The sequence below is a fragment of the Lycorma delicatula genome, chromosome 4 (genome assembly GCF_047948215.1).
Source record: "Lycorma delicatula isolate Av1 chromosome 4, ASM4794821v1, whole genome shotgun sequence".
Taxonomy (NCBI): Eukaryota; Metazoa; Arthropoda; class Insecta; order Hemiptera; family Fulgoridae; genus Lycorma; species Lycorma delicatula.
The window spans coordinates 209743751-209771559 of record NC_134458.1 but is presented as its reverse complement, the minus strand read 5'-3'; the positions used below and the strand labels follow the sequence as shown (position 1 = coordinate 209771559).

General features: G+C 31.3%; 1 protein-coding gene across 1 annotated transcript in view; it reads right to left on the bottom strand.

Annotated features, from left to right (window-relative positions):
- Positions 1–27809, bottom strand: part of LOC142322796 (uncharacterized) — a 166221-nt gene that overhangs the window by 6310 nt on the left and 132102 nt on the right. Inside the window, exon 3 of the mRNA XM_075361873.1 lies at positions 12990–13274. Within this exon, the coding sequence (XP_075217988.1) occupies positions 12990–13274 (285 nt within the window). The remainder of the gene's footprint in view (positions 1–12989; positions 13275–27809) is intronic.

Sequence of the window (27809 nt, the reverse complement as noted above, 5' to 3'; positions counted from 1 at the left end):
AGATTTTTAAGGATTTTTCTTGATTCTTCCTAGCAAATGCAAGTGTAATTCCTTTTGTTATTTATAGTGCAGTATATCGACCTGTTCTGTAGTTATTACACAATAGATAATATACGTTGGATTTTTATTAAATATTTATTTATATTTAATTCATTATTAAGACATAATATAAAAAAAGATAGGAGAAAAATGAGTAGGAAAGTACAATTTTTTTTAACAGAAAGTTTTTTTATTTACTTTAACGAATGTGTATTCTAGTCCAAGAGTTCCCAAACGTTTTGTACCCCAGTACACTTTCTAAAATACCGGCAGAGCGGAGGATATCATTTATTTTTTCAAAGCAAATTTGTCAATGGATTTAGTTAATAATTTATATAATTACTTATTCACATCTTAACAACAACATGGTTACGCCCTCTTGCAGTTACTAGATGGTAAATGAATATAGTAGAGTATGAAAAATGCCATGCCTGACCGGCATTCGAACCCAGGACCTCCGGATGAAAGACCGAGATGCCACCAGTCCGCGATCAAGATCGGCAAAAAAATTATTTTATTTTGTATGTTGTTCTTTTAAAGAATGGAAACCTTTCTCTGTCCACTAAATTCCAGAAGTTCTCATCTGATATACGGGATTTTTGTATGTCAGTCGAAAGACCCACAACGGTTTTTAGCTCCAGTTCTTCAGCCCTTAAAAAACCTCTGCAATATGTACTGCCATTTTTGTTGTATTTACTTGACAAATAAGTGGATTGTTAAAAAGATCTATTGGCTCGATAACAGTAAACTGCTTAAATTTCTTTTTAAACAAAGTACTTGAAAATGCTTAACAAACGATGACAAGTTAAGTTTAATAACGCCTACCGTTTTCTTCATATTTTGAAAATGCATTAGATATCCCAACTGCAGCTATGATATCTATAAAACCAGTTTTACTTTAAATGAGTTTACAGAGCCTATCATTTTAGCAACATGTTTGTTATTTCCTTGAAGCTCAAAATTTAAAGAATTCAATTTTTTCAAGATCTCTGTGAAAAAGCAAAAATTCACCATCCAGCCAGGTGTTATTTCAACAAAATTCTTAATTTTTGTCGTTAAATAATGTTTTTATTTCTTCAATCAAGCATAAAAATCATAAAATGCAGCGATGATGGCACAGCGTTATCGTTACCCCCTCCTATCAACTTCCTTTAACTCTCTTTACTTCATCTTGATCTCTCCTTTATTGTCAAACATTTCCTACACCTTTCCATAAAAAATAACGGTGTTTTAAGTATCGTAAGATAAGGGGAAATCGGTCGGGGACAGCTGATTCAAATACACACAAACGCATCGCATACTCCAACGAGTGTTTTGAATTCGATTTCTTTTACTCATATCGAGATGTTTATTGAAAGTTTTAGAAAAAATAATCGAACACATCCTCTGAATATCGAATTCGTATTCGATTTTTTGAAAAATTCGATACTGCCCATCTCTGCCGTGCTCGATTGGGCTGCTTAAGTGCATTGCGGGGGGCTCATACAAACTGGTCGACAGGCACCATTGTCCCGCCGGCATATGATTGAAAATCCTGGGTTTTTGTGATACAGCAGTCAAAACATTTTATACAACTTTATACATAAATCTTTCTGTACAACTAATGTAAATTTTTTCGATTTGAAAATTTTGATTCATTTATGATATAATGTAATAAAGTAACTAATGGATGTAATAAGTTACCTCTCTTCCGTTTAATAATTCATTATGTTTTGATAACTAAAAAAAAAATTTACTTTAAAGATTCTGATTTGTATTACCATTTCTGTTTAAACGTATAATTTATTCCATTAATGAAATTCAAATATCTAATAGCTATTGAGGTTGTTAATCGATTTAATTTACCCATTTTGCATTTTAAGTGGTGAATCTGGATGCATCTATTTAATTAAATAATACAACTTAGTTAATGGAATTAATAAGTAAATCATACAGAATTGAAACTATTGATAGCTTTTATAAAAAAAATTTAGTAATACATTTTTGAATGACAAATTTTTTTAATAATATATTTTTGTTGGGTACAAAACTAAAGCAAATGAACCTATCTAGATTTTTTTCTGATTATTTTTTATTCAGGTACGATACAAAAGCGATCGAACAGATATTTTGAAAATCATTACTAACTTAATTTTTCTTGCAAGAAAGCCTATCCTTTTGAAAAATAGATTTTTACTATTTACTCCTTAAATATGTCCTTATGTATCCCCTTAAATATGAAAGGAGGCCCCAAATCCTTTCTGGTAGAGATGGATTAATATTGTAATTTATATGTTAACAGTTTTAAATTTTATGGCGTACAAAATAAAATTTTAATAATATATTATTTTTTATTTATTTTATTTTTTTTGGTGATTTTTACAATCGGGATCTATTCCACTAAAGTACAAATAAAAAATTACAGGTCATCATTTGTATAAGTTACAGGCTACAGATACTCCATAAGTCTAGAAGAGTTGTAGAAAAAAAAAGTACAATTTTATAAGTTGTCAGAGAAAGAGATCAAGTCGCTGGATAAATGGAATAGCTAAAGTGGAAAACTAACTAAAGTAGGATAAACAACTTCTGAGGTACTCGTGTAAAGAAAATACAATTCCGATTGGAATACCAAATACTAATTCGAACCGTGTTTCTTAAATTACTCATTTAAAAGTCTTTTAGCTAATTAAAAGTGATAAAAAAGTACGTCACAAGAAAAAGATTATTAAAAATAAAATAAAAAATAAAATTACAAAAAGAACTGTTGGAGAAGGAAACTTATTTCATAATATTACCTGTATAGAATATACATAGAATAGAAAGAAATATTGCTTGGCTTTTTCCTTATAAAAGTTACTAATGACTTTCCAGAAACCTATCCAACATTAATTTAAATAATAAGTGAAGATGTTACACTTACAAATGAGCATATATATTTACATAATATATTTTAAAAGATTATTTTATTTACCCGGATGATTCAAAAGGACTTCAGAACTTATACGCGATTGTAGCCAGCAAGTCGGGTGATACCTCTGCAGCTACGGCGTTATATCGAAGTTTTAGTTCGACAAGATCAGCAGGCAAAGTATTACATAAACCCGATCTTAATGAGACTACACAACAAAAAATGGAACGGGGTCAAATCTGGGGAGCGAGGTGGCCATGCGATTGGACCTTCACGATCGATCCACTGACCTGGGAATCGAGTATCAAGAAAATCTTGGAATTCTAGGCAGCAGTGAGATGGTACCTCGTCTTGTTGATAGTAATGGCATCCATCTTAGTCATCATCATCTAACTGAGTAATTAGAAAATGTTGAAACACGTCCTGATAAACGGTACCAATTACGGTTGCCTCGTGGAAGAAGAATGGACCGTACAGTCTTTGTTTGCTTAGGCACAATAAACCTTAGAGCCTCACGAATGGGAAAATTTTCCCATGAGTGTCGAATGAGTGGTTAATATTCAACAGCTATGGGTATTCAAGTTGCCACTGATGTGAAACGTTGACTCATCACTAAAAAGTACATTGTCTAAAAATGTATCGTCATCTGCAATTCTATCCATCACTTCCACACAAAACTGCAGCCAAACAACTTTGTAGTCATCTGTAGTTTGTTGAACCAAGGTTAATTTATGTGGTTTCAAGTACAATCGTCTGGAGGTTGCAGCAAAGAAACAAGATGTTGCGAAGGCGGCTAATGAAGCTTTAGACATGGTAAGCAGATGGATGAAAGCCAAAGGCCTTCGATTATAACATGGGAAAACCGTGGTTATCTCTATGACAGATAGGAGAATTATAGGACCTATACCGATTGTGACCGATCCAGGCAGTTAAGTATGCAAAATACTTCGGGTTGTAGTTGGAACCCACATGAGGTCCTTCACGTTTCATGTCTAGGAAGTTCGGGTAAAAGCCGAACAAGTCGTCCAAAGCCTGAACAGATTGCTAAGAACTACGACTGGACCGCAGGCCTCTAAAAGAAGATTGTATTTTCAGGTAGTAAATTCAATTTTACTGTACGTTGTAGCGGTATAGTACAGAACTTTGAGGTATGATCATAACAGATGACAGCTGGAGGGAGTACAAAGGAGGATAGCCCTGAGAATTGCGTGTACCTACTCCTCGGTATCCACGGAGACTTTATTCGTGGTCGCCGGGGTGTTTCCGCTGCAGCAGTTGGCTGATTCACGGGTGAATATAGATGAAGGTACGAGTAAACAGAGGAGTGGCAGATAAGGTGAACTGTTTCGCGTAAAGGTGAATGGACGAGACGATTAATATGTGAGATTGGGCTGTGGATCGGGAGGGAATTCGGTGAGCTAAATTACTGGATCACACACACAGTTCCTGACCGGCCACGGCTCCTTCAGAGAGTACTTATTTGCGAGACACAGAGCAGATAGTCCGGAGTTTCAGTACTGCGGTGAAAGAGAAACAGCAGAACATGCCATATTTTCCTTTAGTAGATGGGAGAAGGAAATATGAGAGTGCACAGTAGTAACAGGACAAATTAATCCTGACAATGTGATTAATATAATGCTAATGGAAAGTGATCTGCGAAAGAGAAACTGCGAAGCCGGAGTTTTAGTCAGTAGGGTGCAGACACACATAGGCTCTGTAACAACATCTACCCGAACCCGTGCGAGTTCGACACTCCCCCAACTTGTTTTGGGTACGTAAATGATATTTCTCCGCAACAGCGATAACAAAAAAAAAAGAAAGAAAAAAGTACAATCGTTTGGTAGGTGTACGTATCGCTTGATTAAGCGAATAGAGCCGTAGACCGGGGGAGGATTTAACGAGCTGAATTTTTGGCTCACCCAGTTCCTGACCGGCCACGGTAGATTCCGAATTTACCTTCACGGAAGGGGGAAAGCTAAGGAGCCCTTCTGTACATACTGCGGCGATCTGGATACACCGAAGCACGTTGGGTTTCGGTGTGTAAGATGGGAGAGTCAGCGCCGGGAGTGTGCGATGTGACAGTGAATATTGCGACTGCAGAGGATAATGTCGGAATCATGCTCGAGAACGAGAAGAACTTTAGTACTATTTCACAGTTCATTTCAAGAATATTGTAGACTAAAGGCAAAGAAGAGAGGAACAGGTCCGACTGACATGGAACAGGCTGAGAGAGGGGTGTGGGTCAGCCCTCTGTAGAGGGCTGTCGTTCGTCCGTGCTTGCGCGGTTGGGCGGCAATTATGAGGCACGGAGAATCTGGATCCCTCTAGCTTGAAAGCACCTCCCGGGGCGGCGTGACGCTTAATTATAGGCCCGGCCACGGTATTGGAAGGCGGTGAGGTAGAGGTTTAGTTGGTAGGTCGCAGGCATACATATGCACTTTAATAACATTTTGCGGAATCTTTTAGCAAGTCCATCAGTGCGTAAATGGCATTCCTCCCCCTCATCGAGAACAAAAAAAAGTATAATCGTTTACGACATATGCACCAAATAATCGTATGTGGAATTTCAGTCTCACGTGACGCACGTCGAGTTGATTCCTTCGGACTACGTTCAAAGCTTTCTCTGAGTTATTTCACAGCAGCTTCAGGGACGCGTGGGCATTCTGGTGATTTTGTATGTTTAACAGAATAACCTGTCTCGATGATGGTTTGGCGCCAAGAGTAAATTGTACGCCTACAAGGTAGCTTCCTACCGTACTCTCTACGAAAATTACGTTGAACTGCAGTTGCTGACTGCAAATCGTGAAACCAAAATATACACCGAGCACGTTCCGTACCAGAAAATCAATACATTTTTAAAACACTGGTGAAGAATTCGGTGGCCTAATTTGCTACTAATGAACTACGTGGGTCAAAACTTGTATTTTGCTATGAAATGATACCTCATCCGAGTCTGTAAATTATCTACATAAAGTTTTTTATAATTATAAAATTGTGAAGTCCTTTTTGAATCACCTTTGTAATGAAAGAACTTAATACTTTTTATATTTATTAAAAACAGAACTTTATAATACAAGTTATTCATATTTATACTAATAATCGTGTTAATCTCTTGAATTCTTTTTTTCATTTAACTGAAATAATTAGTTGCTTGATTCAGTATTACAGTAATAGTATTTTAAATTACCTTATTTCATGCCCTCAACTTGTACATTTATTATACGGAGAGTAACAATTAACTTGTACTTTTTAAATGTTTTGATTTATTTATATATTCGATTAAGTTTTATAAAATTATTTTTTTTATTTTTTTTTATAGTTAATAAAGAATTTTATTCCTAAAAAGTAATGTTAAAAGACATCCTGCAAGTGGTTACAGGTGTTAAACACCTTGGCAAGTAATATTATTATTCATAATTATTATAATTTAAAATTTATATTTACTATTTTTAAGCTGTGTTCTTTAATATCATAAATTATTATTTAATTTAACTTTATATAAATATTTTTAATTAAAAAAATACAAATTTTGTTTCTAATTAGGTTATTTAAATTTGAGAAAAGAAGAATTTGAAATTAATTGTTTTATGTTAAAAGAAAAATAAAGATTTTTTGTTATTATTACAAAAAATCAGTCGAGAATTGTTGTGCTGTCAGCACCTCCTAGAGACATAATATGGCTTATTTAGATCTTCAAAAATAGATATAAATTTTCCTATTATGATGATTATATTTTTTATTATTAAACTATAAAATATAATGTGGCTTATATTTTTTGGTAGGTCATCTAATCAAGAAATATTGCACATTGACGCAGATGGTAATATAATAATTTTAAAATACTTTTACAATATAACACCGGATACCATCATTAAAGATGTTGAATACAGGAATTAGGTCATTTCTATTTTTGGCTATTTTCCGGTTACACCGGTCATGTTATGTGATACATTTTTAAACAATTAAAGATTTCTTTTAAAGAATTAAACTAATTCTTTTTTATTGAAAAACAATAAACAAAATTATGATTTCTTTTTCATATTATGCAAAAAAAGTTTTTTTTTCATTTTGAGGACTTCATTACTCAAGGGGAAGGATTCGGATAAAATTAATTTTACTCGATAATAAATTTAAAAAAGAACTTTTAAACATTGTTCAAAAAATACAAAAATACAGCCATAATTCTAAATAAACTAAGTTATATAGTTTTCTAGGACGGGGTGAATCAGTGTCGAATTTTATTTATTAATTTTAATTTTGAAGAATTTTATAAAATAAAATCTCACGTCGCGGCTTCACCCGAGCTTTATAGAGCTTAAAAAATTGGAAATAGTTTTTTTAGTATGCTGGTTACTACGGTAACTATATACGAGGGTTATTTTTTTTCATGGTCCGATCGGTCGCGAAATAAAAACCCGCGCAAAAATCGAATGAACTTTTGCGCATTTGTTTTGCGCAGCGTCTCTATTATGGCCTTCAATCACGCCGCGTCACTTCATTTAGTTCTGAACACGCAGCTAGCACGTAAACATATCTACAACAATTGCATCTCCCGCCAAGTGTGAAGTGCGTGTGGTAATTCGATTTCTTCTGGCTGACGGTTGTAATGCAGCTGAAATTCATCGACGAATAAGTAATGTGTTCGGTGAAACTTCAATGAGTGAAAGCAAGGCAGTCAGGGAAGAAAGCGAGTGTTAACCGATGATCTCGTTGAGCGAGTGGATGAAGCAATTCGAGAAAATCGTCGGTTCACAATTTCCGTATTGAGTGATTCGTTTCCTGAAATTTCAAGGTCAGCTCTCTACACCATTGTGAGTGAGAGGCTTCAGTACCGCAAACTGTGTGCGAGATGGGTTCCCAAGATGCTGTCCTACCATCACAAAACAATGAGAATGGATGCCTCCCTAACGTTTGTCCAGCACTACCACAATGGAGAAGATTTTTTGAACAAAATTGTCACAGGGGACGAGACATAGGTTCATTTCGAAACTGACGAAACAAAAGAACAATCCAAACAGTATATGCATTCTTATTTTCTCAGTATCTCAAAGAAGAAGTTATCTCAGTATCTCAGTAAAATTTCAAAGAAGTTCAAGCGAAGCTTCTCCAACAGAAAGTGTATGGCTACTGTGTTCTGGGACCGGAATGGAGTTCTCTTGGAATTCATGGAACGTGGCTCGACCATCACTGCAGCTTCATACTGCGTGACTCTTCAAAGTCTACGAAGGACAATTCAGAATAAGCGGAGAGGAATGTTGTCATCAGGCATTGTCTTTCTCCATGACAATGCTCGGCCGCACACTGCGGCTGTAACAAAGAAGCTCCTGCAGCGTTTTGTTGGGAAGTGTTTGATCACCCATCATACAGCCCGGACTTGGCTCCATCCGATTTTCACCTCTTTGCTCACATGAAAGGCTGGCTAGGAGGACATTTTGACACAGACATCGAGCTGCAGACCATAGAAATATGGCTGAAAACCATATTTCTATGCTGTATATGACGGAGCCGTCATAGACGGCTCCGTCTATGACGAGGGTATTGGAAAGTTTGTACCACGCTACTACAAATGTCTAAATCGGAGTGGCGACTATGTAGAGAAATAGCGTAACTATGTAAGTACTTGTTAAAAATAATTTTTTTTTTATTTTCACTGTTGTTTTAATTTCGTGACCGATCGGACCTTGAAAAAAAAATAACCCTCGTATGTTCGTTTGAAGCTTAATAACTTTACTGAAAAAACCGATTTTAATGAAATTTCGCGCTGTAATTCGAATATATGAGGCAATTTTACGGTAAAAGTTCGGGGTTAATATTTCCAGGGGATGGGGTAGATAGTTTCTTTGGGGTCAATTTCCTCCAAATTTTGAAAATATAAGCCCAGTACATGCTTATCGTGCCATTTAAAAAAAAAATTGCTTGCCAAAATCTTCCCCATCCCCCAAATAGAAAAAAGGTATCTTTTTATTTATTTATTGCACATTTTTAATCGAATTTTTTTAATGTCTTTCTCGACATAGTAGTAGTGCAAGTGGTAAAAAAAAAAATACTTTGGTTGCAATATTGATGGAGTGGTAGTCGATCAAAGTTCAAAAGTATCGATTTTTGTAGTCTTTAAAAACATTTTTTTGTTAATTTAAACTTTTAATAATAATATTATAATAAAACTTCTAATAAACCGTTTATTGGTTGTAAATTTTTCAGTGAATTTGTTTTTAGTTTCTTCCATTTAATACAGTAAGCATAGACAAATCAAAAAACTTTCTTGGGAGGTGATTTTGGGAGCGAGAATCAGAAAAAAATATTGATTTTTTGAATTTTTAAAAGTTTTTTCATGTATTATAATTTTTCCACTTTATAACAATAAACAAACAATGCCAGCGAAGTGTTACAACTTTATTGTCAGCTGTTTTTTTTTTTTATTTGTGTTAATATAGTTGTGAGATGAGTAAGGTTTGAACTGCGGTAAACATTCGTGGAATGCTATAGTTAGAATTTCGTAATGATTGGTTTAGTAGTTTTTGCGGTTATCGGGAACAGATTGAAAACATTTGTTGTTTTATATAATACAGAAAAGAGTTTTAAAAAAATAATAAAATTTAGTCTAAATCATCTAATATATTTTGTTCTAATAGATATCTTGATTTTTTTTAACTTCGATCAATCGTTTGGTAAAAAATTTGGTTTCTATCTTTAAAATTTTTAAGATTGATGTTCTTCACATTACCAAGAATAGTTTTTAATGTAAAAGTTTTAATTGGAAAATATTTATTAAAAAAAAGGATTCGTAATCCGTCATACAACTTATAATTTTGTTGAAAATAAATTTTATAATATTATTTACTTATTTAAAAGGTAAATGTATATTATACTGGTATTAAGAACATTGTTCTGTGTCATCAGGAAGCTCTTAGACGTTAGTAGTGAGATTATTACACTGGTAGTATAGAACGTCCCGCTTTGCTGACAACGTAACACTGATTGTCAGCAATTGCTTACATTAAATGTGGTTGATACAATAACATCTGATGTTACGGAAGCTGTGTATATAGTTACATATCAACTTAACGTATGAATATTGAATGAATCTCACTAGAGTTATTACGATTAATTTTCTTTCATTAAATTTAATAAACCATCTTATAAAAGGAGTACAGATAACATATTTAACTACTTTAAGGAATTTCATTCGTTATTAATTAGCAGTTAAAAAACTAGTCAGAAGTAAATAAAGAATACATTCCATTTTCCAGATTTGTCTTAAAATCTTGATATGTACAACTATAAAATCGGTAAAAATAAATTGAATAAAAATATCCGATCTCCCTGCTGGAATGGTATCGTCTCGCCCTTTCAACCGAAGGTTCCGGGTTTGAATCCCGGTCAGGCATAATATTTTTCATACGCTAAAAAAAAATTCCATTCCATATTCCCAAGTACAAGATTTTCTGTATTAGCTTCTATGGTGAATTATTTATCAAACAAAAAAAAAATTCAATGTATGTACACACACACATACTCGTATGTATAGAAATATTTTCGAATAACCCATTTATAGGGTACGATAAATCAACTTTGGTTATGCTTCCTTTGTGCCCACATTTCTTTCATTTTTCGACAATGTCGTTCCTTTTCTTCTTGTCGCCATTTCCTTCCGCCGGTTGATTTTCCTTTCCTGAAATCTGTTTTCTGAATTACCTGCCTAAAAAGCGTGTTGTCATTTATTTTCTCTGTGTTGATTTTAATGTTTTTCATGTCTTTTTCTGTTTCCCAAAACCATGTGGTAGAATTTGACTTCTTAGCAAGTCAATGATCTGTTAATCTTTTACCACCCATCTTATTTATATGCCCTAGAATTGTAATCTTTTGCTCATAACATCAATCAATTTTTCAACTTTCAAATATAGTTCTCTATTAGGTCGTAGTTTGAATTCCGATTCACTGTTACTAGGTCCTAGAATTTTTCTCAGAGGTCTCCTTTCGATCTTACCTAATTTTTCTAGATCCACGTCCCCAGCTGGTGGATAGGGGAATGCTCAGCATATATGCAAGGTAAGTGGGAAATAAAATACCACCCACAGACTTCAATCTCTCAATACCTGTGCCTCAATCCACTTCAAATTTGACTTGCAGCAAGCGGCAAAGTGGTCAGAGTCTGTTCATCAGTGGTGTGGCTGGAAATTTCTCCTCGGAACTAACAACCTTGAGATGTAGAGATATATCCTTAGAGAACTTGTCCCTCTAACCCAAAAAAAGTCTGTCTGTCTCTCTCTCTCTCTCTCTCTCTCTTTATATATATATATATATATATATATATATATATATATATATATGTGTGTGTGTGTGTGTGTGTGTTTGTGTAACATTTCATCTTACTATTCTTCCCGTAACAATAAAATTCATGTAGATTAATGTTCTTGATAAATTATTGAGTGTATTTAGAATTTTGAAGGAAAAATCCATTTAAATATAGGCTGTAATTACTTTAAATTCTGTCTGAAAGTTTCCATTACCAGTCTATTTCAATCAGTAGGATTTATTTAACGACACTATCTTAGGAATATCGGGAAGAAGGGTATGATCAATTGGTTATCTTAATTTTTTTTACAGAATGCTGTGTGAAGCACTGTTATCTTACAGTAGAACTATTAACATTTCTTAATCCTATATTGGGCGTTTAAAAGTAAGATTAGTTACACCGATATTCATGTCCAGGTTCAAGCATCGAATGAACACCATAAATTAATATACTTGTAAATTGTATATGTACTCTAACATTAATAAACGATACAAAAATGTTAAATAATATGCTAGTTCATTAATATTAGAAAATCATCCATGTGTATAATAATTAGTATGCGCGTGTGTGTGGGCCCATGTATTTAGAGGATTGAGGTGGGTGTATATGTAGGGTATAGAAAGATTGTGGAGAGAACGGATGAAAATTTTTGGAGGGACAATTATTTTTGGTAGGGTTGTTTCTCTCATGTTCCCCTTCTATTTATGAAAAAATCAACAAGTAGAGGATTTTTTTATAAATGTGTTGAGATGAATAAGGAGGACACCAGTTTTATAAGATAAGCACCTCAACTTTAGGTTTAGCTTTTTGTTCAGCGTTGGATGAAATCATATCATCATACGAATGCCAAGGACACTCCTAAAGGTCCTAACATTCTTAATAAGAATCATGTAGGTGTATAATTATACGTGCTAATTCCATTCTGGGAAAAAATATCCCGATTTCTCAAAGGATTGAGGATAGATGGATGCCTACTACTGGGGAGAACCTCAAGTTATCATTTTTATAAGCTTGGTTGTCTCATGCTTCGGCCCCTGTATACTCATATATCCAAGGAAACATCACTATTTTGGATTCCGTGAGTGTTGGGCAGACCACTGTAGGTTCATGTCGAGAATGTTACCACGTTAAGAACATCTAGAGGACTGAGGGCATTTAGTGGAATGATCGAGGAATCTGACCTGATGTAAAATAAGCCTAATGACTGTAATAAAATATCGAGCAAAAGATCTACTATAATCTCCTAAAATACGACATATATTAACATCATGGAATATCTTTTTGATTAAAGGTGTTAAAATCTGGAAGATTAAAGTTTTCTATTTTTAAAGTAATAACTATTCAAAATAACAAATTATTTTTAATTTTACGTCTTCCGAAGTCGGTATTAATCGAAAGAGCTTAAGTTATTTTAATGCATTTGTATTTGTTGATAAGAGGTTCGATTTCATTAAAATTATTTTTGTATATTACGTCTATCAGTTTATTATGGTTATGTTTGATAAAACATCATGATTAGTGAACAATCTGTTCATCTAATGCACAATAATGCAATCTAGTACAGAACATGAAAGTTTTTAGCAGCCTCGTACTCCGATATTAGTTAACTACCCCTAATGTCACATAAAGAATTTTTTTATTCGCCTCGTGACATATATAGGAACGCTCCTACCTAACTACCTACCTACGTAATTTTAAATAATTTTGTTCCTATTTAAATAAATTGCTTATAAGTAAATTAATAAAAAAACAATCTAAAAAACTTACCGAATGGTAAATTGGTGTCAGGTACAGCATCGTGATGTAATTTTTTACGTATAGGAAGACCGAGCAGTTCATTTTGTAAATCTCTATTATAACACTTTTCTGAAAAATGTTGACTACATATTCTCATTTTTGATATTTTTTCCGAATCAAAATCTTGATTAATACATTTTAACCATTCAGCTGATCTTTTTGGATCTTTTGGAAAAACATGGTATTTTATTCCATCACTTTTACGGTTTCCTTTCCAGTAATTACCGCAACCTTTTACACAACAGCTTGGCATACCTTTAAAAAGAAACAAACCTTTCTTAATTATGTATAAATTCTAAGACTATATACATAAGATGATTAAAAAGTATAATGTTTTCTTTAAGTTCTTTAAAGTATAAAGTTTTCTTTAAATTTTAACATAATGATTACCCCAAAAAATCAATTTTTTGGAAAATTTGACTTTAAATCGAGGTAAATCAGGATGGATTTGGAAAATTTAAATCTTTTTTCTTTTTTTTTAAATAAATTTATTCAAATTAGTAGTTCTATGAGCAGTGTAGAAATCGCTCATTTTGAACTGAATTTAATAAATTGAGCACTTCAACGAATTTGAGTTGATAAATTCAAAATTAAAACACAGATCCGTCTGTCCTAACTAATTGTGGAAGGTTAAGTCGGTGCCAAAAATAGTCTTACTGTAATTGTAACATAGCTAACCAATTTCCAGGGTCACTGGACATCACTTGATTGATTAATGTCCCCGAGTGTTAATTATTGTTGCGAGTTACTTTCACGACAACATTATGTATTTTTTATTCCTGAAATGTTTTTTTAACAACAGTATGTAAGCCAAAATTAATATTAATAAAGTAATAAGTGCAAAGATTACTTGCTGAACAGTAATTCAATCGGTTGAGTGCTAATAATCCTGCGCGCACTTTACAACTATACGGAGCGCCATTTTGTAATATAACATTTTATATAAAAAAATCGGTCAGTACATTGTTCATTTAAGAGCAAAATACTTTACTGAAGAATTTCATAATCGGTATATGTTTGATCGTATTTGTAACACAAACATACAGACGAAATATGCGAAATGTAAAAGGATTTCAGTACATTCGATCGATAATACATCAAAGCTTCCTCAACAGCCTACAAAATTTATGGATCGGGAAAACTCATACATACAAATTGCATATATATACGCCCACAGAAGTTACACTGATTTATTTTAATATAAACTATTTTTATACACCTATACAAACGTGAAAATATATCATTTATATATGATTTTTGTCTATAAAAGTTTACAACACATAATCATATATAAAATTTCAATTATATTTTTATCAAGTTTGTATCTTTCTTTTCTTACAAGTTACAACAAATTATCATTGACTTATTTTTATTAAGATACTTCAACGGTCAGACTACTGAGGTTCATATGTGAAAAAAATCATACGGAAAATAAATATTAACACATCTATCTACATCTGAAAAGTTTTTATTATTAATTTTTAACAATGGTAAAACAAAAAATAGAATTCTATCTGAAGAAAAAAAAATTTAATGTGATGACGTCACGTGAATGAGAGGGTGTATAAGCAGCAAATCGATTGCGATTCGTGAATCAAATCAGTGGGTTGGTTCTCGTGGGAGACAAAACAAAAAAAAACTTTATAGAGTCGGCAGTTGGTTGGGAGGGTCGGAGGGAAAACCTAATACCGCTGTACTGTATAACATTACAAGTCGCACGTTGATAAACATAAAATAACAAATATATTTTAACGTAGATTTTTACGGTAAAAATTAGACTGAATTTGAACTGTTTGTATATATATATATAAGCTTAGAAGTCGTTTTCAACTTTCCCTTTTACTCGGTAAAATAGAATGAAAATTTACGCATAAACATAAAATCCATACAAATGTAGATGATATTCAGCGTTACAAGTGACAACTTCATTTTAATTAACAAAAGATCGATATATAATAAACATCATTATCCTCAGAGACAGCAAACCTGATTAGTGCTATCTGCATTTTAGATATGTTACGTGCATTCCATCCAAAAAATATTTTTCGAGAGACAAATTAATTTATCTTTTTGTATGGAAGAGAATAAGCTATATACATTATTTTGATTCATTACGGAAGGTTAATTGATACATTAAATTTTGCATCAACAGAGAATTAAGACACTAAGTTAGTGAAAGAAAAAAAAACAATTTATATAATACTGTCTTTTAGAAATAAGAGTTACGGTACTGTCAAGTTCTTACTGCAACAATTCTATTCATAAAATATTACATACGCCGATCAAATAATATTAAATAAAATTATTAAATTAAATTATATTATATTATATTCGATTTCAGAGCAACCGAAAAGGCTTCCTTTTTTTTATAACTAACCATTTTATAAAAATAAAGTTTTTATTAGTTCCAAGATTATTGTTTAATTATTCACTTATGTCTAAAATAATAACTATTATGCAGAGAAGCTTCAGGAAATAATTCTAAGAAGCAATAAAAGTTCACCTAACCGAGTTACCCAAAAACCTGGAACGGCAGGAAAATTTATTTGACTTTCGATCACGGTAAATCAGGATAGAATTGGAAAATATCCCTAATGTCATGGAAAATTAATAAGAATTATTCAAAAGTTAGGGAAAAAGCGAATGCGGTTAAAAATACTAGAACTAAACCAGCTTCAATGAGATCTGAAAGAAAAAAATACGATAGTTTTATTGCAATACAAGAAGAATAAGAAAAAAAATTACGTTAAAAATCAAGGAGAAATAAAAACGCAAAAAAAGACATTAAAGAGCTCTAAAAATTTTCCAACTTCGCCGGATGTTTATTCTATTTTCCTTGTACGAAACAGAATCATATATGGCATACATGGTTTTTTTGTTCCTACCCCTTTTTAGGGGTTTGTATAAGATCAAACATCCCCTTAGCTTTCTAACAGGCATTAAATAATATGTAAAAATTTACCTACCCTTCGAGTAAAATTTTCAGATGCGGGACCCACATGGTCCATATCTTTCTGCCCCCTTGATCAATTTTGATCAAACTTAGATGGCATCAGTATACAGAAATCATCGTGCCAAATTTCAACCAAATAGGTCCATCCAGTCTGGAGATATCAAGACAAAAAGCCAGCATACATGTGTATGTGTACATACTTATATCATTAAATTTTTTAATGATATCAATTTTTTTGGTTAGAGGGATTCATGGAACATCAAGATTTGCAAACATTTTGGGGTGTAGAATTTTCTTTTGATTAGCATCTTTTCCCTTACACAGTATGCAATTACAGAGCCGGTAAAATAAAAGTATATGAGGGAAAAAACATTTCTCTTATCAATCAGCAAAGAAATCAGCCTGAAATCAGGCACTCGGAAGAGTCATTTAAACAAAACGAAAGATTCATATAAATTTTTAGAACATTATGTCAATAGATTTTATTCACAATTTATTATAGTAGTAGTTTTAAATTATAGAACAATTTTTTCGTACTTAGTTTAACAATGTTATGCTGCTAAGATAATTAAAAAAATTATCCTTAAATTAAAAAACAATGTAATGTATATTTTATTATATTTTACTTAATACTGTAAAAGGATTAATTTTTTTATTTAATATCATTAATTCACAACTTCACCCCCCCCCCCTTACCAACACCACAAGAAGACTAGGACCTCGGTCTATGATTTAAAACCTTCCCTGCGATAACAAGTCTGTAATCGGAAAATTTAAAACCAATCGGCCGGTTGGTTCTCGCATTATACAGAACAAACAGACAGACAGATAGACAAACAAACCGACTTTTGGCTTTAAATATAAGATAACATAAATATAATTCCTTTATGTAATTTTTTTTTGAAGCAGGAATATTTCGAAGAAAGATTTAGGGAAACTAAAGAATATTGTATTGAATATTTTTTTTTGTAACCCTACTCGCTTATAAAACAAATTTCTCTACGTGATGATACGTAGAGTTTTTTAAGATATTACATAGGTACAAAGATGATAATGGAATAAAAACAATTATTCTTCGAAGTAGGTCTGTTATTTATTAAAATATTTATCATTGTAGTCAGGTGTATTGTTCAATTATAGACGTAACATTTATCAAGTTATGATAACAATTGATAAGATAGGTATTTATACGTATTATTTCAGCTTAAACTTTATATCATTAACTGTTGTTTAATGTTTGATTATTTATTTAATAAAATTAAAAATAAATATTAGCTATTACTTAAACAACCAGAAACATTTCATCGCATGTTAATAAGACGTATTAATTTTATTTATTTTACGTAATATATATTAAATTGTAAAAACAATTTTTGTAACATTTCACTATCTGCTTCCTAATTAAATGAACCTATTCTTCGAATTAATTACGGATCCGGACTTATTAGATTTAGATTTAATAAAAATATTTCGATCTGTATTTAGGAAAAAAAATGAATCTGGAATAATTCTGAATACTTTTATAAGTTAAATTATTATTTATTGAAAATTAGTATTTTTTTTTTTTTAAAGTAGAACTAATCAAAAGAACTATGAATCAAGATTATATTATTTTAAGAAAAACTGGATTTAATAAGTGAATTCTAATAGATGACTTAATTTTTCGTCAAATCCTGTATTTTCCAGTTAGATTATAATCCAAAAAAATTAATTGGATTTTAACATAAGAGGACAAAAAAACTTCAATTTAATATGAAAAAAAGATTTATTTTATGTAGATTTGTTAATACAAATTAGAAAAAACTGTTAAATTATACGTATAGTTATTTCTTTGTATTCTCTTGTGAAATTTTTCAATATATGTCGATTGCGAAATTATATAACAGTGGATACTATGTATTTTATAAGCTTACGTTCCAAGCTAACAATAACTTCATGATTCTTATACAGTTGACTTAATAATACAACAAACAATTCAAATGAAAATTTTTTTTTTTTTTGTCTTCAGTCGTTTGACTGGTTTGATGCAGCTCTCCAAGATTCCCTATAGGGAATGAAAAAATATCATAGAGATTTACTTTAAAATTGAGTAATTAACTGAATGTATTTAAAATTGAATAATTAAAAACGAAGGAAATTTGACAGAAAATAATCATTAATTATTGTGAATTTTCTTAAATATTTTGATTTATTTTCACGAAGAAGATAACTAATGAAACTCTATCAACTATATATCCAATTACTAACTAAAACTTAAGTGTAATTGAACAGTTGTTCAACCATAAAATGTAAAAATTCTGTTATATATACAAAGTACTTTGCATAAATATGTGTAAACCATTTAAATGTTTAATATAATACTTAGTACTGGAATTTTCAGAGAAATTAATTATAGTTGTTTATTTATTGTACGTAAGCGGGTACACATGTATACCAGCGCGCATGCTTATATACAATAACTAGCCAAGGAATATAATACATAAACTATTCGAAACGAATTTAAATAATCACTCATAAACACTTACTTTAAAAAAAAAGTTAAGCTGATACAAAATTCTTAAACAAGATTTAAAATAAACGAAACAAAAAAGAACCAGTAATGAACAGTAACAAATAATTAGATCCGCTCCAACACAAAATGCTATCACAAAACAAACGAACAGCTATACATGAAGAAGAAAACTGAACTGCAACAATTCTTCAAGGTCAGAAGAACTAACCAACTGCCTACTTTGCTACACAGTATAATAATAATTGGGAAGGGGAAGTTTGAAAATGTATACCGTACTGACGTCATATGATTTCAGGTATAAAAAAAAACTTTGTCTTTATTGTTAGGTTAGAGGGTAGCGCAACTTTAAGCTGAGCTGTTGTCATGGACTTCCTCCTCCCCTTCGGTAACATGTGAGTGAGTCAGTCGGTCTGGTGTCATCTCTCCCTCTAAAAGCGTAGCTGTGGCACTGTGCATTACATTCTACGTACTTATAACCTGCTATACGAGAGTTTTTAACCCTCTTGGTACTGGTTGTTACCGTGATGCTATGTAAGAAACTAGTATTATTATTATTATTATTATTCAGAATTGCTTCCATAGTTTTGGTTTGTAGAATCCTATCCGTAGACTTTTAATCTTAACCGGAAATCAGCGAATAATAATTAGATTGCTGATTTTTCATTCAATTGGTCCTAGATTTTAGCAATCGATAGGATTAAATAGTTTATAAACTAATAAATACACGTACAATTAATTATACACATATAATAAATACAAATACACATAGAAAAGGTCAGACTGGATTCCGCTAGTTTTTATAGTGGAATAAATATCCTAAACCCAGAATGATTTTAATCCTTTTGAAATAGCTCAACCTTCAATCCTATTTACAAAACCTAAATACTTCTTTGTATAATAAATACGAAGAAATTTTTCAAAATTTTAAATCTAAATTTTTCAAAAATAGTTCGCATGATTAAAAAAAAACAAGAATTATACAGAGTGTATCACGAAGTTCTACCGGGACTTTCATAATCTATTCTACTTCTGAAAATAATGGAAAATGTTCATATAAACATACGTCCTAAAATGCTTCGTTTGCGTATTAGTGAAATATTTCGCTCGGATTTCAGCTACCCCGGTGAAATGAGGTTTTGGTACCTCAATAAATTTGGTAAAAACACCTGTTTTTTTATGTTTGACGTTCAATAACTTTGTTAACTGGGATCACGCAGACGCATAATCACTTTGACTTGACCTACTGTTGTGAGCAAAGCTGCATGCATGCGATACGCAAGCTGTTCTTACTTTCTGGACGACCACACTAATTATTTAACTAATAAGAATAATTTTTTTTCATTATTATTTATGTTGTTTTTAATGTTAAATTAAAAAAGATATATATATAAATATATATTTTACAATGGTTTTAACAACTTAGATAAAAATGTAATACGTTTATTTTCTTATGAATACTAAATCTACCTATATATTTTTAAACAACTGTTTACATTTTTAGAAAAGTAATGAACAGATTAAAAAAAAATCAGTACAAGCACTTTAAATTAGAGTGAATTTTTTTAGAAATAACAAAAATTATTTATTATCAGAAAGGGAACCATTAGTAAATATTACAAAAAAAACCTTGTTTAAAATTATATTTTTTTAATTTTCTTTCCACCTGCTTTGAAATAGTTTATTGAAGTTTATTCATATCGTGCGACTGTCCTGGCAAAATGGGTCGAAGAATTTTGCGTTTGAAATTTCAAATATTTTCTGTGATTGTTGTGTAAAGTATATTTCCTTTAATATTTTTCTTTTGAATTTTTTGCTAAAGTGCACACTAAGTATGTAAAAAAAAATCTGAAAGAGTAAATATTAAAAAATTATTTTATCATTAAGATAAGACTGGTTCACTGATAAATTATTTAGATAAAGCACTAACAGAGATTGCTAAAATTTAAATTCTATAAGTTGCTGACTCTAGTTAAAATACGTTCATTTTTTAACTTTCGTTAAAAATGGCTATGTTCTTTTTAGGTAATTATGAGACACTGAGTGAAACAGATACAATTCGAGATAATGGGCTTAAAATTAGAATAAAAAAATTCCCTTTGTTTATTTCAATTAGGTTGCTTTATAGTTCTCTGCTTTACTTACATAGAATGCAGAAAAAAACAAATAAAATGTATCTACCAATTATTTACAGCTGCAATTTTTAATTATATGTACATATATAACTAGTTCACGCTGCGAAAGAAGTGATAAAATAAACTTCTTTATTAAGAAGTTGAGATCTACGGAATAGTTCATCCAGATTTTATAAATGAAAAACTAAAACTATCTAAATTTTACATGCAGGAATTTGATAGAATCTAGTTCAAACAGTGACTCAGGATTATAATATCCGGAAAACAGAACCTGTAAAATACGTCATGGTTTCTATCTTAGCATTATCCTATTACAAACACACAGCTATCCGTATAAATTAACGGAAAAACTATACAAAAATTTCAATTAAAAGAATAAAACTATTAATTGATAAAACAATAATTTAAATCAGCCAAGTGGCTCTTGAGTTTTAAGCAAACATTTGTAAATAAATATATATTCAAATTTATTCGAATTATGAAGATGAGTGAAAAGATTTTACATCGATACAATATTGAGATTTCACGAAAATAATTTACTAAAAAAGCTACATATATACTAAACGAAATAACTGTTTTTTGAGTGTAAAAGTTAGTTATACGAGTGTGCGAGAGTCCATACCTACATTCTTTCACACTGTGTATGAGGGAAGCTCCTTAAATAACTTCTGAACTAGTAAATAATTATTTGCAAGATAGATCCTGACAAGCTTTCTAGAATATGCTAATCACTTTGTTTAGTTAATTTTGAAAATGAAATATATATATATATATATATATATATATATATATATATATATATATATATATATATATATATATATATATATGTATATATATATATATGTATATAACAATCACCGAAACTGGAGTTTTACTAAGATGTAGGCGGTTACAATCTCGTGTACAAAGAATGTATTAATTTCTTTATTCACCCTATGTGCTGTACAATATTATAAAGTTGTTTCCAATTCTCGGTTATACAGCGGAACATTAGAGTAAAACTAAACAAATTTTCGTGAATGAAATTTGGTACGTATTAGAATGGTATGAATTAAGCTATTTACCTTGATTACTGACTAACAGAAGATGATACTGTAATGATATATTAAGTTAAAAAAAGTAATCTATTTGCAATGTTATTATTTAAATGTATTTCTGCAAAGTCGTTATTTAATGTATTTGCAATATATTTTTTTTGCATAATAAAAACCTGTTGTTTTGTAATTTTTATTGTTTCCCTCTTACCTACCGGAATTTCTTTTAATTACTATTTAAAAAGAAAAGAAAATTCTTTCAATTTTAATATAAAATTAAACTATATATTTTTTTTATATGAAAAACCGAAAAAGATATCTTAGAGGACGCAAGCATAAACTTAAGCTACGTTTTAACATATTATTGCTTGAAACATTACCCAACGTACAATTTCACGTATTTTTTATTCACGGTGATTCAGAAAAACAAGATATTTTGAAAACTAAATATTCTTATGAAAGAAAACGTGTTTATAACACTTAAACAGGAAAAAACAAGCAATTTATGAATTAATACACTAAATTTATTATTTGAAGATTACATCTTGTAGATGAGATCCGTTTCTACGTAGACATTCCTGCAGTCTCGTGCTGAAACTGGATGGTTCAATACAACATTTCAACAAGAATTTCAGCAACTGCTGTTCGGATCTTGGCTTTTAGTTCTTCTGTCGTAGCAGGTAGACTTTCTTTCTTTTTCCTGTTTAGCCTCCGGTAACTACCGTTTAGATAATTCTTCAGAGGATGACTGAGGATGATATGTATGAGTGTAAATGAAGTGTAGCCTTGTACATTCTCAGTTCGACCGTTCCTGAGATGTGTGGTTAATTGAAACCCAACCACCAAAGAACACCGGTATCCACGATCTAGTATTCAAATCCGTGTAAAAATAACTGGCTTTACTAGGACTTGAACGTTGGAACTCTCGACTTCCAAATCAGCTGATTTGGGAAGAGGCGTTAACCACTAGACCAACTCGGTAGGTGTAGCAGGTAGACTTACTTTACTTTTAAGGTGACACCACAAGAAAAAAATCGCACATCGAAAAATCAGGAAATCTGGGAAGCCATGGAATTTCACTATTTTTCGGAATTATACCGTTGCCAAACAACTGGCGTACAGTAGCCGTCGATATTCGTGCTGTGTGTGATGTTGATCTGACTTGTTGAAATCAAGCGTTGTCCATAATTAGTGAAAATTTTTGTAGTTTTTGCGCGGCAAAGTTTTCCAGCACGGTGACCTATCAATCTGGTGTGACTGTAGTCGTCAGATCATTCTCGACTGCAAAAAATAAGGGCTTGTAATGCCATACGACGACACACACCACACAGTAACCTTATTGCTGGGTAGCGGACGCTAGTGTAGCTGTGTAGGATTCTCTTGTGCTCAGAAATGAAAAATTTTTTTAACAAATCCGTTAATCTAGAAATAGGCTTCATCCAAAATCCACAATTTGTTGATAATGTCATCATTATCCTCGTTTATTTTTATTACCCATTCGTTCACAGAATTGATGACGCATTATGTGATCGTTTGGTTTCAATTCTGGACGATTTGAAACTTATACGGATGTTAAAGTAAGTTCTGCAACAGTATTCTTCGAACACTTGAACTATACGACTTTAAAGATATTGCAGATCAGCTGATTTCGAAGTCGAGAGTTCTAAGGTCCAGATTCTAGTAATCCTAGTTACTTTTATACGGATTTGAATACTAGCTGGATACCGGTGTTATTTGGTGTTTGGGTTTCAATTAACCACACATCTCAGGAATGGTCGACCAGAGACTGTACAAGAGTACCCTTCATTTACATTCATACATATCTTCCTCTGAAGTAAAGCTTACAGTTGTTCCGGAGGCTAAATAGAAAAAGAAAGAAAGAAAGTTCGAACAATCTCGATATTGTCTGGCGTACGAACACCCCTAGTGTCTGGCACACTGCCCTAGAGGTTTCTTTTTCATTGCTGAATCTGTTTCCTTAAAATTTAATATCCATGTGTTAACTGCACATGCTTTACAGTACACTATCGCGGTATCCCAAATCAAATTGACAAAATTATCTACGAGCAGCCTTCACACTGTCACTATTTTAATAAAACATTTTCATGGCAAAAGCACCTTGCACACCGTGATGATTAAGTGACCATATGAAGTGAGATGGCTTCTATAATTTATTCAGCGCTGTTACTCATCCAGGACCACCAACACAAATTTCAAAATTTCCCGTTTCTCTAAATCAGTTTGTACATAATTAATTTGTAAAAGGTTTGGAAAGATGTACCGCAAACAAATCGGAATATTTACTTAGCCTTCAAATTGTTATTTTTGGGAGTATTGAGCCTTTACAAGAGAAATTGACAAACACATTATGTATCAAGTGTGAGCGGAGTATTAATAAATATTTCATGTAATGAATTAGAAGATATTGCTAATATTTCTTTGTATAAATTTCGTTGTCTAGTTAAGAGTATTAATTCATTCTTAATGAATCATTAAATTAATTCATTCTTAAATTGTTTGTAAATTATATACATTTATATATATGTAAATTATATATTGTTTATAATTAAATTAATGTCTTTAAAATATTTAAGTCCTTCTTGTTTTTTATAACCATAGAAAAATTACAACTGACAAATCGAGATAGAAGCACAAATTGAAATAAACAAAAATGTTTCAACCAATACATTTTTTTAAAATGTTTTCAAATCATTTTTAAAAAATATTTTCAATACATTTTTACGGAAAACCATATAATAAGAAAAATATTTACAAGAAGTAATGTTAATTATTTAAAGATAATTATTTGAGATACACAATTCGTCTTTATTATTAAAAGCATAATGTGGCAGTACATTAACATTACCTTTAACACTCTACAGTATATGGATATCAGGATACAATAATGAAATTTTATATCGCGTAGGTTTCCCAACAAAAACCGAAATAATGCTAACACGATTTATTGTTAATATATTATCAGTGCGGATAATTTTAGCTAGCATTAGTCATCCATTTAATTATTAAATCCCAACATAAATGTCTGTGGACATGTTTGTTTTGTAAGGTAGAAAAAAATGATCATTTGGAGCTAAGATACACTACCCAGAGCTGATCTGACAGTTTCTTTAAAATAAATTCTTACTAAACGTTTTTTAATGAACAGTGTAATTATTGATTTACTGTGATTATTGATTACTGCATTACTTACTAAACAGCAACGCTTGAAATGAGAGCGCGTTATATTTTACAGCTTCATTTTCGTGTATAAAGTTTTTGAGACGCTAAATAAGTAAAGCTAGTTCAGAGAAAATCAATAAACCTCTAGGTTTTGAGATCTTAGTATTAAGGCTGACTCTAGTTAAAAACTAAATTTATTTAATTCTTTTAGCTGAATTACAGGTATCAGCAGCTATTATATAAAATTATTTTTTGACTACTCATATCTTAAGTAATAAGTGACAAATTCTTCAAGCGAGCTTCAATTATTTACTCTGTAGTAATCGAAGTTACTTTTGTAAACTCCTAATAGTTCCGAAAAAACCTAATTCAAAATAATTTTTGGTCTTCAAATGGCGTCTTCGAGATTCTGCAAAAAGGTGATAATCTGGAATTATTATTCCAGATAATTAAGAATACAAGATTAATTAAAGATAATATAAGAATACAGATTTATTAATCTGTATTCGGTGAATGGTAACATCAGAAAACCGTCACCGTATCAAGATCTGCCCAAAATAACCACATCCGGATCCGCTGGCTACCACCGGTACCTCGGCCGTTGAGAAACCAATGCCCGCAACTCCGCCGCGATCCAGCAACCAGAAAGGGCCCGATAACGCTTACGACCGATTACAAGCGGTTACAAGCTTTTCATGTGAGTGACAAAATAAAACGTAAAGAATTTTTTGATATGCTCTTAGTTGAAATGGAAGATGGTACCTACCATCTTAAACATGGTAAGAACCTTCTTACCATGTTAATTTTTAGTGATCAAGTAACATTTCATTTAAGCGGTAAATTTTCACATCACGGTGTTCGCATATTATACTCGAGAATTCGTACGAGATGTACAGCAGCAGCGAGATTCACCAAAATTTAATGGTTTTGTGCAAAAACTTTATGGCCCTTTCTTTTTGATTAGAACATAGTAACAGGGAACTCTTTTCTTGATATGATGCAGTACTGCTTTTTCCACAACTAAACGAAGACTCTGAAGAATTCTTTTTTCAGCCACATGGAGCGCCACCGCATTGGGACAACCAGTTCGTTGATTACTATATGAAACATTGCCTCAATAGTGGTTAAGGCGTACGGGAGCTCAAGACTTGGCGCTACATTCTTGGTCCCCAAGATCCTCGGACATTACATTTTGTGTCTTCTTTTTTGTGGGGATATATGACAAAAGTGTTAATTCTTTTAATTATTCTAAACAAAAGTTTTGTAAAATATACATGATTAGAAGAAAATACGTAATTTTTAAACTTTCATTATTCAGAACCTTCATCAATGGAAAACGATAGGAACTAATACAATTTGCTTTAATACTAAAAATTTATTGATAATCTTTTTGCAGACAATTTCAGTCATTAAGTATTAATTGGTAATAATCCTCTGCCTTACCTTTTGTCCATGGGAGGGTATATCCTTTGATTGGTTTAAAGTTCATGATATCTCAACCTTTCTTGAGATACATTTTTATCTTCTCTAACCCTCTATAAAAGTTTGTTTTTTTTTTACTTTTTTCATAAGATAATTTTTCGATACCGCTTGGGATATTTACGGTTCCGCTTGCTTAAAACGATATTTTTGACATTTTTTAAAAATAATTTTTTTTGTAAAATTTATTATTTTCCCGGAAAAAATAGCTACAATAGCTGTATTAAAAGTGAAAGTACGGCGATCATGTTAAAAATGGGATGTCGGGTTTTTTTGCAAATCTTTACGTTTTTGGGTCTTAGTTTATCTAGAAAAAAAAAAAAGGTATAAACGTGTCACGTTATATTAATATGTATGTACTATGTTTATCGCACTCCTTTTGGCCTTATATCTCAGAATTGAACGAACTGATTTTCTTCAAATTTGGCTCAAATATTTTTATATATGGATCACTGATCATATTAATTTTTTTCAAAATTTGTTAATGTAATGGGGATATCGAAGAAAATAAATATTTCGATTTTCTTCAATGGAATTTTAGAGAAATCTTTATTAAAGCATATTTGTTACCTACAATGCGTATATAAGTAATCCTAAACATTTTGTAAAAAAAATCAACCCCCACTTCTTAAAATTGAAATGTACGTTCTTTTTTCTTTTTTCTATCTCCCTTCGGTTTAAATATTTTTCAATACTTTTTTGAAAGCTTATACTTTCATATATTGAGCCGTCAAAGAATATTTACAGTTTTTTAATTACAAATCCCGGATCTAAAATCCAGAAAAATGTTAAGCAAAATTTTCAATTGTTCTTAAGAAAATTTGTTAAGCTCATCCTATATATAAATATTTTTAGACAAACTTTTCTTAAAATTTATTCCTCCATCTCTAAAAACTATATATTCTGATATTTTTTTTTGGACTCTTTTTATTTTTATTTTAATAGCCAGGAAAGTCATGCACTACTTTGCTGAGTTTTTTTATTCCGTATACTCTAGATTAATTCGAAAGTATTATATATATTTATTAATTAGTTATTATTCCTATATTATAATTTTATTTATTTTCTCTACCCAATTTACTTAGTATCTATACTGAAGATGATTGTTTAACAATCGAAATGCTTTTCTAGTTTTAAATGTTTTAATATTTTTAAAGCACTTCCTTGTTTTCAGTTTATTTTAATTTCAACATGCATTTTATCTTCTACATCCTCAGTTGCATGTTTTATAATTCCTAATTATACTTAGATTTAACTGACTGTACGGATTTCGGTATACTCACTTTATACCTAACAGGAAGAGATCTACATCCACAAAACAAAATGTGCGGATGACGTGAGAAAGAATATGGGGAAAGATGGTAATAAGAAAGGATGATACGCTCTTGAAGGAACTCCTGTACAATTAAAAAAAAAAACAACCAGAAGAAATCCCAAACTTCTTCCTTACAGAAGTGTCAATCTATTCTACAACTATTCCGGCGATCAGGACATTTT